This window comes from Schistocerca gregaria, chromosome 1 (genome assembly GCF_023897955.1).
Source record: "Schistocerca gregaria isolate iqSchGreg1 chromosome 1, iqSchGreg1.2, whole genome shotgun sequence".
Taxonomy (NCBI): Eukaryota; Metazoa; Arthropoda; class Insecta; order Orthoptera; family Acrididae; genus Schistocerca; species Schistocerca gregaria.
The window spans coordinates 653,722,646-653,736,953 of record NC_064920.1 but is presented as its reverse complement, the minus strand read 5'-3'; the positions used below and the strand labels follow the sequence as shown (position 1 = coordinate 653,736,953).

The 14,308-nt window shown below is 41.2% G+C and overlaps 1 protein-coding gene across 7 annotated transcripts in view; it reads right to left on the bottom strand.

The window, feature by feature from the left end:
- Positions 1 to 14,308, bottom strand: part of LOC126361237 (putative epidermal cell surface receptor) — a 402,667-nt gene that overhangs the window by 121,212 nt on the left and 267,147 nt on the right. For all 7 annotated transcript variants that reach the window (XM_050007773.1, XM_050007777.1, XM_050007776.1 and 4 more), the window contains exons 4-5: positions 6,700 to 6,928; positions 4,918 to 5,041 (exon numbers count right to left, since the gene is read on the bottom strand). In XM_050007773.1, coding sequence (XP_049863730.1) covers positions 4,918 to 5,041; positions 6,700 to 6,928 — 353 coding nt within the window. The remainder of the gene's footprint in view (positions 1 to 4,917; positions 5,042 to 6,699; positions 6,929 to 14,308) is intronic.

The window sequence follows — 14,308 nt, the reverse complement described above, 5'->3', positions numbered from 1 at the left end:
TGGGGGTAATTGCCTCAACTACTTGGATTTAACCATAGACATCAGTGACCATATTCATACTTTCAAGATCTATAGGAAACCTAACACCACAGATGTAATAATACCAGTCAATTCTCAACACCCAGTGACCCATAAATATGCTGCTTTTCATTCTATGATAAATCACCTAATAAAAGCCAACTTCCAAATGGAATTAAATACCATCAAACAATGGCTATCCTCCTACTTCAGTGGGCTCCATAATGCACAAAAAGCATGAACAACAGGTGTTCTCTCTTCTTTACCCTGCCCTTAACCCACCACCTCAAGAATGTAATAAGTGGTGCTCAATTCCATAGATAGGAAAAGTCTCACTGGATGTAACCCAAAAGCTTAAATCCAGGAATGTAAAAACATCGTTTAATGTGCACAAACTGTTGGATGCCTTTTGCTCAGAGGGAAAGACAGCACTTCAGATTTGTAGAAGAGCAGAGTGTATAAAATTAGTTTCAACTGTAGCAAATTCAATATAGGTCAGTCTGGAAGGGCAATATCTATCTGCCTGAAGGAACACCACAGAAGTTGGAAACTTAGAAAAAGGAGACTCTACTTTTGGAGATCGCGTGCTTATAGAAGACCATGGTCACAAGGTGAAACATGAAGTATTACATCACAGCCAGAAAGGAAGGAAGATGAACTGTCCTGAAATTGAGGAAATTAATAAACACATTTTCACCAACCCAAGTCCAGTACTGAAAGTTCTCTTACTCACCACTTTTAACTGCAAATGCTGCTCTTAAGTCCATCCAGGCCATGTTATAAATTACCCCTCTTACTCGCATGATCCATTTCCTTTATTTCAGTTATTATAAATTCTCTTGTTGTGTTAACACAAATAAATAAATTTACTCTGTATGATCACTGACCTGCTTAATATCATTATTGTATCTTATCTGTTTGTAATATAGGTTCTATTAAAGACAAGATTATTTTGTTCAGCTTATTGTTCAATTATGTTGTTCTATGTACAACTGTTGTAATTTGTCTATAATTCATTAGTTAATGTGTCACACATTTTATTTTAGTTGAATAATATTACATTGCATTTACACTGAATAACCTAATTTCTTTTATTCTAATTATAACATTAACATATTCACCTCTGGAAATGGAAATACTCTGTACATGTACTAGCTTAAAATCTTTGATGCAACAAAATCATCCCACATCACATACCACACCTTATTCTTAGCTTTGTACCTGCTGACAGTGTAACAGCCAAAACCGGTTTGTGTAACATGTAATTAAATATTGTAGAATATTATGCCAGTGTCAGGTGTGTTTCATTCAGAACAAAACTGGAGAAGATTTACAAGATCTGTTGAGTGGAATTAACAGTCTAATGAGTGCAGAATACGGATTGAGAGCAAACTGTAAGAAGACAATGGTAATGAGAAGTAGCAGAAATGAGAGTAGTGTGAAACTTAACACCGAACTTGGTGATCACGAGGTAGAGAAAGTTAAGGAATTCCACTACCTTGGAAGCAAAACAACCCATGATGGATGAAGCATGGAGAGCATAAAAAGCAGATGAGCACAGGCAAAGAGGGCATTTCTGTCCAAGAGAAATCTGCTTGTATCAAACATAGGCCTTAATTTGAGGAAGAAATTTCTGATGATGTATGTTTGGAGCAGAGCACTGTCTGGTAGTGACTCATGGACAGTGGGAAAACCAGAACAGAGGAGAGTCAAAGTGTCTGATGTGTGGCACTACAGAAGAATGCTGAAAACTAGGTGGACTGATATGATTAAGAATTATGAGGTCTCTACAGAATCAGCAAAGAAAGGATAAAGAGACTGGGTGACAGGACATCTGTTAAAACATCAGGGAATAACTTCCATGGTACTCAAGGAAGCTGCAGAGGGTAAGAACAGTAGAGGAAGATAGATATTGGAACACATCCAGGAAATAACTGAGGATGTAGGTTGCAAGTCTTTTCTGAAAATATTTGTATGGAGTGTAGCCATGTATGGAACTAAAACATGAACGATTAACAGTTAAACTAGTGAGTCTGTTGAGTCAACAAACCTCACAGTAGTTTGTAAATGTACAGTGTGTAATAAGACTTCAAATGCTAAGCCAATATTTTGTACACAAAAAAAAAGTATAGCACCCATTTTAGTTGGAGAAGACTGCTATATTATGTACACTCATGCTCATAAATTAAAGATAATGCTGATATGTGGTGAAACAATGCTCTGGTGGGCAGTTTGTGGGTTTAAATCACCTCAGAGTATGACTATACGGTGCATTTGATCTGCTGTCATTGCATGGTGGTGCTGGAAGCAGTCCACATACACAGAGGTGTGTCGGTGCATGTCAGACTAGGGTGCAGCGAGTAAGTGTACAGTTGTTTTCAGATGTGCTAATAGTGACTGTGTGCTGAAAATGGCTCAAAGAACACATACTGATGACGTTATGAGGGGTAGAATACTAGGGCAATTGGAGGCTGGTCAAACACAGAGGGTCATAGCACGGGCCCTCCGTGTGCCACAAAGTGTGATCTCAAGATTATGGCAATGATTCCAGCAGACAGGAAACATGTCCAGGCGCTACAGTATGGAACGTCCACAGTGTACAACACCACAAGAAGACCCATATCTCACCATCAGCACCCGCAGATGGCCACAAAGTACTGCAGGTAGCCTTGCTCAGGACCTTACCGCAGCCACTGGAACAGTGGTCTCCAGACACACAGTCTACAGATGACTAAACAGATATGGTTTATTCGCCTGGAGACCTGCAAGGTGCATTCCACTGAGCCCTGGTCACTGGAGAGCCCGTAAATCCCGGTGTCAGGAACACAGTACATGGTCATTGAACAGTGGTCCCAGGTTATGTTCACAGACGAGTCCAGGAATAGTCTGAACAGTGATTCTCACCAGGTTTTCATCTGGTGTGAATCAGGAACCAGTTACCAACCCCTTAATGTCCTTGAAAGGGACCTGTATGGAAGTCGTGGTTTGATGGTGGGGGGTGGGATTATTATTTGTGCATCTACATCCCTGCATGTATTTGACAGAGGAATTGTAACAGGTCTGGTGTATCGGGATGTCATTTTGCACCTTTTCATTGGTGCAGTGGGTCCCACCTTCCTCCTGATGGATGATAACGCATGGCCCCACCAAGCTGCCATCATGGAGGAGTACCTTGAAACACACGCTCTTGGTCAACGTATCGCTGCATGTCTTCAAACCCCTAGGACACTTCAGGAGCTCAAACAGGCATTGGTGCAAGAAAGGGAGGCTATACCGCAGCAGCTGCTCGATTACCTGATCCAGAGTATGCCAACCCATTGGCGGTGGCCTGTGTATGTGTGCGTGGTGATCATACCCCATGTTGTTGTCAGGGTACATGCGCAGGAAACAGAGGTGTTTTGTAGCACATATGTTTCAGGATGGTTTTCTTAACTTATCTCCAATACCGTGGACTTACAGATCTGTGTCATGTGTGTGTTCCCTATGTGCCTATGCTATTAATGCCAGTTTTGTGTAGTGCCTTGTTGTGTGGCACGACATTCTGCAATTATCCTTAATTTATGAGCATGAGTGTAGTATGTTCCATGACTCAAAGGTTCCACAGTTTGTGTGGAAAACATGCATGAATATGGGCTCAACAATTATGATATTATCCCAAACAGTAATGGGCAATATGCTTCCAGCTGCAGTTCATAGATGGCATGAAAATAAATTGGGTAGGTGCAAGAAAATTACCTAATACTTTATGAAATTCCACGATTTTTCCATGATATTTCCTGATTGCCTAAAATTCCCTGATTCTCAATATTGCTGGTTTCTCCAGTTTGTGGCCACCCTGCATTACCTCCGAACTTGTCCACAGACAGATAGCACCAGTATAAGCAAGGACTGCACCAAATGAATTACATCCTTTGCCAGGCAATTTATTATCTGTCTTCATGTCTGGAAATGAGAGACATCCTACCCAAGTTCTTTACCACCCCTACTACAGTGGTGTTCCATTGCCCATCCAACCCCCACAACATTCAGGTCAATCCTTATGCCATTCCCACTCCCAATCCCTTGCCACAGGGGAAGACCCATGTGCGAGACCGGTCTGATTCACCCATCCAGTACTTCCTACTCCAGTCCTGTCAGAGGCTTATCCTATCCCATCAGAGATTGAGATTTCGTGAAAGCAGCCTTGTCATATACCTACGCTGCTGCAATAATTGCACAGATTTTTATGTCAGCATGGCAACCAGTCAGGTGTTGACCAGAATGAATGACCGAACACAACACGCTTAAGTTCGATGGCTGCTTCATAACTCATGTCATCTGGATCCTCCCCTCCAGTCCCAGCTTTCTGAACTACATAGATGGGAGTTTTCTATGCAACACACACTTCACTCCCAAAATCCCTCAGGCCCCAGTCTCAGCTAAATCACTGTCCACATATCCTCTACCAAACAGCTTTCTTTTCTTCTGTCCTGTCACCTCATCCCAATCTAAACCTTCACATCATCTTCCTTGTGTGCCCTACTTCACCAGTTCTAGTACCTTTGTATCACATTCCTAGCCATCGCATCTGCTGCCTCCCTGTGAGCTGCTAGCTACATGTCTCCAACTCCTCTTCCTGCTTTCTGCATCTCTCTCCCTCACCTGATACAGTCCCCATCTCAGCCTAATCCAACTGCCGAACTGCAATCCTCACATGGGTGTGTTGAGCCGTTTGAGGCTGACTATACACTTCTGCTATTTGACGATTGGTCTCTACTACTTCTAAATTATTTACATTTTGTCAGAACTTTCCTTGTTCTACTGAAAACTGTCAGTTAAGTACAGGTCCTTTCAACACCCTCATCAAGACATTGGTAGAGTTCAGAAAATGTGAATGAAAACTGATGTGTGGCTACTTACCTAGGTTTACAGTTGAGTTTTCCTGCTTCACCACATGTACAGACTTCATCACAGCCATTTTTGTAGACCTCTCCTCGCTGTAGAGTTATGTTCTCATACTGACAGATCTCTAGGGGCTCCACAGCTGCACAGTTAGAAAACAGGCTTTTAGAATAAAGTATTGAAGGAAATTAGAAATATAAATGTTTTCCATAGTCAACATAAGACAATCACAAAGCTGTTGTAGTTTTGTACTGAACAGTTATGTATTTAAATTAATTGTTAGGCTATAATGTAGAATGTTGAAATACTTGAAAATGACTATGAACAATACATGTAATATAAGAAGGGCTGCCAGTACAGTATGAACTGCAGCAGAGCCAATCAAAAAAAAATTACAAACATAGTCAAACGTGTAGCTTTCAGATTATTCTATAATTTCTTTCTCAGGATGTAGCCTACCACTAAATTGTTAAGTCAATCATTTTCTTTATCCTGTGCCTCTCTGGGCCCAGGGCTTGAAGTGGATTTTCCTTCTGCTCAGCACATTATATATACAGTTTTCTTTTGTTTCTATTTTTCTGACTAACTGTACATATGTGCCACAAAAACAGTGCTACAGATTTTTCATTGAACATAGGAAACAGTGAGCTGTGAATATTTTCAGCTGCAATGATGAATCGGAACAAATGTTCAAAATTTCCTTCAACTATATCCTTTGGCTTATCAAGGACATATCATACCATTCCATAAATGTCATTCTGGTTGTGAATAGTTCATAGGCAGTTCATGAAGTATCTCATCATTGTCACACACATATGAAATCATTACGGACTTTAAATGTCACCATTGATAGAAATCCATTAGATTTAGGAGATACACGTTGAGAGCACACAATAAATTGAACATATTTGTAACCAAGTGTACCGAGTGGTGCTTGTATGCATGGTTGTCATAACATTTTAATGGCACCATCACTTTGGCCAAAGTATCATCTGATGGCAAATTTAACCATACCAGTACAATACTCATTCAGCCTGGAATAAAATTAGCACAAAGGATATTTCTGTTCTCTCTGGATAAAAGTCTTTTCATATTAGTGATCAATCAGCCATTTCTGGATGTATGTTTAGACAACACTTCTTACTTGCCTTGGTGCAAGAAACTCATTCTAAAAGGTTGCACACTTTTTTCAGGCGCAGCTTGTGACGTATGTAGAGATAACTGTCTTTTTTGGGTTTCCCAATGAATAATCACCATAGATTACTTGGAAAAAGGCAGATCCACAATGGGTACCTATTGCTGAATTGTTTGAAACTTATGTTGGCAGCAAAAAGACCGAAGGCTGGAGGGAGGGGGGGGGGGGCCTCTTTCACCAGGATAATGTCATCCTATACATCAGCGATGACAATGGAAAGTCCATGAATTGAGCTTTGTATTTGTTCCTCATCTGCCCTATTTACTAGACTTAGCCCCAAAGTGACTTCCTCCTGTTCCCTAACTTGAAACTTTGGCCTGCTGAGAAGAAATTTTCATCAAATGAGGAAGTCATATTTGCAATTAACGAGTATTTTGCAAATTCTTTCAAATCTATTTTTCCTGTGGAATGAAAAAGGTGGAGGATTGCTAGACCAAGTGTATGTCCTTCAAAGGAGCATATGCTGAGAAACGAGATGAGTTGTTTCTGAAACAACAAATTTTTCTTGCTTTTTTTATCGAGCTTATCACAGAACCCTGCTGTAGACAGACTCAGACTGCTGCAGCACTCCTCTTGGTGTGGCCCATACTTAAGGACCGACTCACCTGAATCCTGGCAGACAAGTACGGCGCAGCAGTCGTCCACAGGCTTCTCATCACACAGGGGGTCGGCTGCGAGGCGTGCACGGCCCCGGCGGAACATGGGCCCTGCACAGCGTGGCCGGCATGAGGGCGTGCTCGAGTCTGGTGCACATTCACACGTCTCCTCACAGCCGCGGCTGAAGTTGCCTCCACCTGGCGGGCACTCTCCCACTGCGGTTGCTGTTGCTGCCACCTGCCGGCCATATCCGAGACTACTGCATTACACAGAAAACTGAGCTGCAAAGGCAAAGATACTGGACAAAGTAGAGCAACAACCAGTAACTCAGAATTGTTGAATCCTATTTGGAAAAGGCAACTTTTCATTGAAGTTCTTAATCATTGCCAGGCGTGCAATATATCTACTAATACAATAAATACTAGGTGATAAGAAATGTTTAAATGGTTATTTTGTTAGGATATACTTTAGTCACCATTCTACCTAAATACACTTTCTTAGTCTCAGTGACAAGAGTCTTAACTTTCTACATTAGTAATCAATAGTACGTGCCATCTAGGGAGAACCGTAAACAAGACTATTACCGAAAAAGAAGGCAGTAAAACCAAACGTGTTCTTTAAGATGAGACTGGTGGGCAAAATAAAGTGCAAATATTTAGCATAATGATGCATGGTGCTGCAATGATGTTTAGGGACTGGAAATTAACATTACATGACTGTTTTGAAATTAGAGGGGGTTTCGCGAGCAGATGACTTGTGGGAGTGCAAAGGAATTGCTGGTAGCAGTGGGTATAAGGAAAAGGGAGGAATTACCAGCCTGCAAATAGCATTCCCTCTAAGGTCATGTGCTACCGTTGTAACCGACCAGGACATTTCGCATGTGAGTACCAGGTCAATGGGGGAGCAATGTCAAACATCTGACGCCAGCTGGCACGCAGATGAGGTCGCCGCAGTCCCGTGCCTAGGGCCTACAATAGAGTCTGGGCGGTGTTGAACGCTAGATTACCGTTCACTTGCATAAGTTTGAACAATGAGCTGGTGTGTGCTCTGATTGATTCTGGCATTAATATATCTCTTCTCAACTATCGGTGCTCCCATAATGCCATTTTCTGCTGCTGTTGATATTATCCTATACTCATCTGACCAAAAATCCTTGTGTTCTTTCTATTTCACCTCACTGACCCCTACTGTATCTAGATGGAGCCTTTGTATTTCCCTTTTCAGATTTTCTAGTTTCCCTACCACGTTCAAGCTTCCGACAATCCATGCCCCAGCTTGTAGAGTTGATTAATCAATCTTTTTCTCGTGGTCACCTCCCAGCATCCCATCCTGAAGATCTAAATGGGGGACTATTCTGGAATCTCTCATCAATGGAGAGATCATCATGATACTTTCTTTTTTACAGGCCACATGTCCTGTGAATACACATCATGTGTTTTTAATGCAGCAGTTTACATTGCCTTCTGGATTCTCAAGCCATTGATTAATGCTGATTCCTCCGCCTTTAGGGGTAGTTTGCCATCCCAAGGGCAAGACAGTGTCCTGAATCTCTGTCCACTCCTCCGCCCTCTTTGACAAGGCCTTGGCAGAATGAGGGTGACTTCTTGCTCGAGAAGTCTTTGACTGATCACTAATCAACATTTAAGTGGTGGGGGGTTTCGAACCTGGGACCATTCATGTTATGATTAGTAATCGAAGGTGGTACCCCTAAATTGCTGGTGCATCAGATACCACTCTCATGTAATAGCTGCTACAGTTACTTCATTATTGCTGTTGGAAATGGAAATGCCGTGTGGCTAGCGCCTCCTGTCGGGTATACAGTTCACCAGGTGCAAGTCTTTCGAGTTGACACCACTTCATTGACTTGCATGTCGATGGGGATGAAATGATGATAATAAGGACAACACAACATCCAGTCTCTGAGAAGAGAAAATCTCCGACCCAGCCGGCAATCGAACTCGGGCCATTAGGTATGACATTCCGTCGCTCTGACCACTCATCTACCAGGGTCGGACTATTGTTGCTGTTGAGAAGCTTATTGCTGCTTCTTATGGAGGTCTCCTTCTCTCAGGAGAATAAGATAAATATAAATGCTGAGGTTGAACCTTGCATTACATCTCTGTCTACTAATGGGAATAAGCAGGTAAAAAGGAGTATGTGAGGAGTTTCATCTTTCTAATCACGTAAATAAATCATGGTATGATTAAGGCTGCAATCACTTAAACAGCTAACCCCAAATAATGACTTCAAAAATCTCAAAATCTGTGTCGAACCAGATCCCCCCTCCGCCAGGACATGTGGAGTGAAATGTACACTTGCACAAATGGCATGCCTATGCTCCACTCTCTGGTGGGTGGGGTAGTGATGCAGCGCATTGCATGTGATTGTCAATTGCCAATGGCTTTTCATTGTTCTCAATGAAGAAATGTGGAAAACGTATACGGGAGAGCATCTCAATTTGTTTGCCACTGTTCTTTTTTAAATATGAAATGAATGGAACTATCTACATGCCAGTCCTCATTTACTGAATTTTAGCTTAAGATAATAATAAAATGTATTTTCAATCAATCTAATTTCTCCAGAGAAAAAAAAATTCATGTTTACCTTGGATAGTTGTATAATCCTACAGGACACCCACAAAACTAGGACAAATTCAGGAAAATTTGGACTTGTGGTAAATGTTCTATCTGACATTACAGATTGCCTACATCAGAGACAACCATACATTCTAGGTCATACCTATTGTTCTGCTCCATGTCAGCCCTTAACCTATTGTTCTCTTTTGACTGACAGGTCCTTAATCCATTGTTCTGATGAGTTGTTTATGACCCCCCTGATGGTTGGTTTATGACCCACTGGGGATAATCTGCCCTGAGTACTCCCCTCCCCTCCCCCTCCTCCGCCATGTCTCTGGGAAATCTCCAACCCCCCTCCCCCTCACTGATACAAGCACACTTTTGATATCAAATTAACTGACTAATTAATTAAATTGATCAACTAATTATACCCCCTTCCGGGGAAATCCCACACCCCTACCATCCTGATCTAGATACTGGTGGAAGAAAGACTAAATCTGTGCTGGAGAGGAAGGATCTCACAATTCACAATTGAAATCAATGTCAATTACATAGCAGAGGATACATTGTTCATTTATAAAATTCAATTTGCAGGGGCTGGATCTCTCTTTTATTCGGAGGGAAAAGCCCACAGTCAGCAACTACATGTTCTAATTAAGTAATTACACTGTGGTGGATCCACCTATGAGCTCTGTCCTAATCCTATTCCACATCTATTGTGTGCCCTGTTAAACAATTTCTGGTTGACAAGGTAATGTGTGGAATATTTTTTGTATAAACAATTTATGGGATACAAGGCAGTATATAGAATATAGTTTAGTTATGTATTTAAAGAATTTGTTGGAAAATTGATTGCATTGTTTGTAATATTGTTTAATTTATGAGGTACAAGGCAGTGTGTAGGACATTTAAACAAATTGTGCCTTCTTTCCCAATCGAACAAGACAACATAAAACATTCACATAATTACATTGCATTCATATCTCTCTCTCTCTCTCTCTCTCTCTCTCTCTCTCTCTCTCTCTCTCTCCCCCCCCCCCCCCCCCCCCTCCCTACTCATGCAGACCTGGCGGTGGTAGTCAGTACATTCCTTCTGGCACACATTTTTAATCTGCCAGGAAGCTTCAGTACATTCCGTTGTTCTCACACTTCCAGTGCTATGGAAACTTGGAGCAGATGGAACAAAGAAATCCCAGAAGAACTAGGCAGCACTTCCAAAAATGCTGGGCTGTGGCTGTCTTGGAAATAGGTCCACCACTCTATCAGATCGATTGACTAACTAATGAAATCAATATCCTCTGTGAGGGACAGTTTTTTTTCTCTTGCTTCCTATTGGTAGATGCTAGGACTGGTATATTTGGTGTGATTCAATACTGTCACCACTAGTTTCCAAAACCTACTCTTCCCCCTTCCAGATTTTTTTCCTTACCTCCTATTGGTGGTTAATGTCACAGTTAGGTCATTTGGTAGGAAGTCGATTACACTGGAGGTAAAATTTCAAATTTCACCTCAATTGCATGCTATGTCCTTAAACAATCTGCAGAAGGAGTTGGACTGGTGTGTGTACTTGCAATACCTCTATCAGAAACAATGAACTGATCAATAGAGAATTTGACATTGTGATTGGGTTTTTAAAGCCCTATGTACTCCCTAAGTTAGTAGCCTCAGCTACGCCAGGACGAAGAATGAGGAGAAGGAGGAGGAGAACTGTATCATGTGATAGGAAAGAGGCAACACCAACATATACCACTGCTAGACAGAATCCACTGTGATGTATTGAGAAGCACTAAACACAACACACTTAAACCACAATCCAATCTGTAGTAGGAGCTATCAGGACTAGATGTCAGAGACTGCTGAAACACTTGCACATCCCACGCGCTCATATCCCAATGTCCACATGCAGTGCCCCAGCCCAGCTGTCGCATGCCACATCTTGGCGATTGTGCCCGATCTGCAGACAAACTCAGCCCACTGGAGATGACTGCACAGTTGTGGCGGGCATCCAAGGATGATTGGGGTGGTAGGAATTCAGATGTTATCAATGTGTCCAGCACCAACACTTAGCAGTGACTGATATTGAATCTTCTCAAATTTCCACATAAATATTGAAGAATACTCACAACACATGCAATCATAAAGGCTGCCCAATATATACTCAGTATTAGTTCACTATTCGCCTGCCTAGAGGGTGACATGGTTGTCACGTGACCGGTTTCTGAGGCTTGGCGAGGGATCCTGCCTTAAGCCAGAAATGTCAATTGGTTCTGGTCACCGGCTACCTCTGCCACGCACTCATCTACCAGGCAGAATCGTCCTAGAAAACCAGCCAGATATTTATCAGTGTAATTGCAAGTAAATATTACGATTGTAGCTCCAATCTGGTGACATTCAACAATGAGTGCAGTACCAGAAGTACCTCCTCCTGGCGGCTATGGCTGTGGAAGTATCAATTTCAAGCCTTGAAATATCAGTGTCTATAACCTCCTTATGACTGCACATAATCTTTCCACATATAATCTCTCATACCTCTACAACAGTCGATATTCTGAAATTCATAGTGTTCCACATCAAATCCGTACCTCCTTCACGGTCGGATACATTTGTTTCCTTTTCACATGTCGTAATATAAATCATAGTAACTTCAGCTTAACATTTCTGATTGTCTTTTATAGTAGGTGCGTAGTGCCCGAAAAAAAAAAAAAAAATGTTGTCTGTCCACACGCATGCCAGTTGGATGCTTGCAGATGTTTTGGAGAAATCCCAGAGTCTATGCGTCAATCTGTTCGTAGAAACACCAAGGTAAATAACCCAGAGATGGGCGACAGGTTCAGTCCCTTGATTCGAGTTTGAAAATGGGTGAAATTTGGGTGAAAATGACCTATACGGAAAAGCCATGTAACAGTCACTGCTGATTTGTGAGTTTCGATGGATGCCCGAAAACGAATTGGAGGAAAAATCATGAGGCTAATTCTGATGCAGGGAATGAGATGGAGGCAAAACTCACATACTCTATTAGTTTGCGTGATGCGCACGCTGATTTGGTGCTGTATACAAAGCAACTAGTCTCGCGAGGAGGCTCCAACTCAAAACTGATGACACTGCTGGGGAATAAGCGAAGATATATATTATTCTACATCAGTGTCCCAGCTTGGAATCACCTGGGCCCTCTCTTTCAGTCAGTCCCCCTGGTTGATGTAGTATATTGATCTGAATATGAGACTATTTTTGACAAAACAGTGGAGACTTTGAGGGAACGACGTGAAATTTTGATTAGAACCGAAAGGGATGCATGCTATGGAGTAAGAAAATGCATCATCAGACCAAATGGTAAGCAAGTCACCATATTAAATAAGAACTTTGTTGCTGTGAAGGTGGTGAAGACTGCAGATTTATGTGGGGATGTGCGAACTAGACCTATCCAGACTCCACATGTACCACTTTCATTATGAGTTTGCAAAAAGTCATTCTGCAGATCCTGAACTACTTTAAATGCATACAGATGGCCTCATCTATTGGGGGAACAATTGTGATCCCTATAAAGTAACGAGGTGAGGTACCACAGTAATGAATTTGACAAGTCCTTATGCGATGCCGATAATCCTTATGAAAGATGAGTCGAATGGATTGCTGACTGTGGTGTTTGAAGGTCTGCGATCAAAAATGTATGCTTACTGCATATTGGAAGGTGTCAACCAGAGGTGGGATAAGGGTGAGCGTCGCATGGCATTGAGGGCCCTCTCTAACGAAGGCTATTTGCGGTGTCTGTACAGCTATGTTTGAGTTGCTGAACCGCAGCCGCCGCAAATGATACAGCAAACTAGTATTCGGCACTGTATAAACCAGAAAAAGTATAAAAAAAGTTTTAAAAATGTAGAAAGCATAGACAAATGTTTGTATATTTATTTATTTATTCAAACATCGCGTTTGTGTACTGTATAAATATATCCATGCAACATGTGCATCATTTAAATAGAATAGCTTTTAAGTTTCAACTGCCACTAGCTTTCCAAGACTGATTAGTTTTTAAGTGTACACAGACCATTATAATTACTATTTACCCTATTGGGACTGTGGAATTTATTCTAGTAAATAAAGTATCTCTGCACTAGCTTTTAGCACAGATTTATAAAAAATTGTAAAATATGCTCATCCAGTACAATTGGAAAATTTTTTTAAAAGTATTCTCGAGCAGTCTTACTGTTGTAGCATGGAAGTTAAAGGTATCTCTGTATTTAAATATCAGATTCAAATTGTATCTCAAGAATTGAACTGTATCTGAAGAACTGAATTGTATCTTAAGATCTGAACCATATCTCAAAAATCAAATGATGTGTGTGTCAACTGAATAAATGAAAAAAATAGTTTCCGTATGTCTTTGTTGTTTACAAAAGAAATCCAATCCCTTATTGCATTGTATATATAAAGTACGTGCATGACACAAATGACATTAGTTTTTCTGAAGAGGAGTGCTATAAAGGAGGTGAAGTTTAAGATGGGAGATAACAAAATATATGGAATGGTTGTGTAAGATTTAAAAAAAAAAAAAGTGTGTGAAATCTTATGGGACTTAGCTGCTAACGTCATCAGTCCCTAAGCTTACACATTACTTAACCTAAATTATCCTAAGGACAAACACACACACCCATGCCCGAGGGAGGACTCGAATCTGCGCCGGGACCAGCTGCACAGTCTGCAGCGCCTGAGACTGCACGGCTAATCCCACGCGGCTGTAAGATTACACCTATCGTGTAGCACGAATTGGCTTATGGGAGCAGGAGGCATGACCCTTGTCTGCTTCCAAAGATATATAACAAAAATTTCTAAATTAAAAAAAAAGGAACGAACATCTTATCAAGTAAAAATTCATTTATTCCTCACCCTACTTAAAAATAATTTTACATTTTCATAAGCAGACACTGAAATACTATTTTCACACATCGTCTTTTTGAGTTGATGAAGAGCAGAGCATCCATAGAACTGCAGGTCTTGAATAGCAGCAAACATGAAAATTTGACGTATCAATGAGATTATCTCCTTC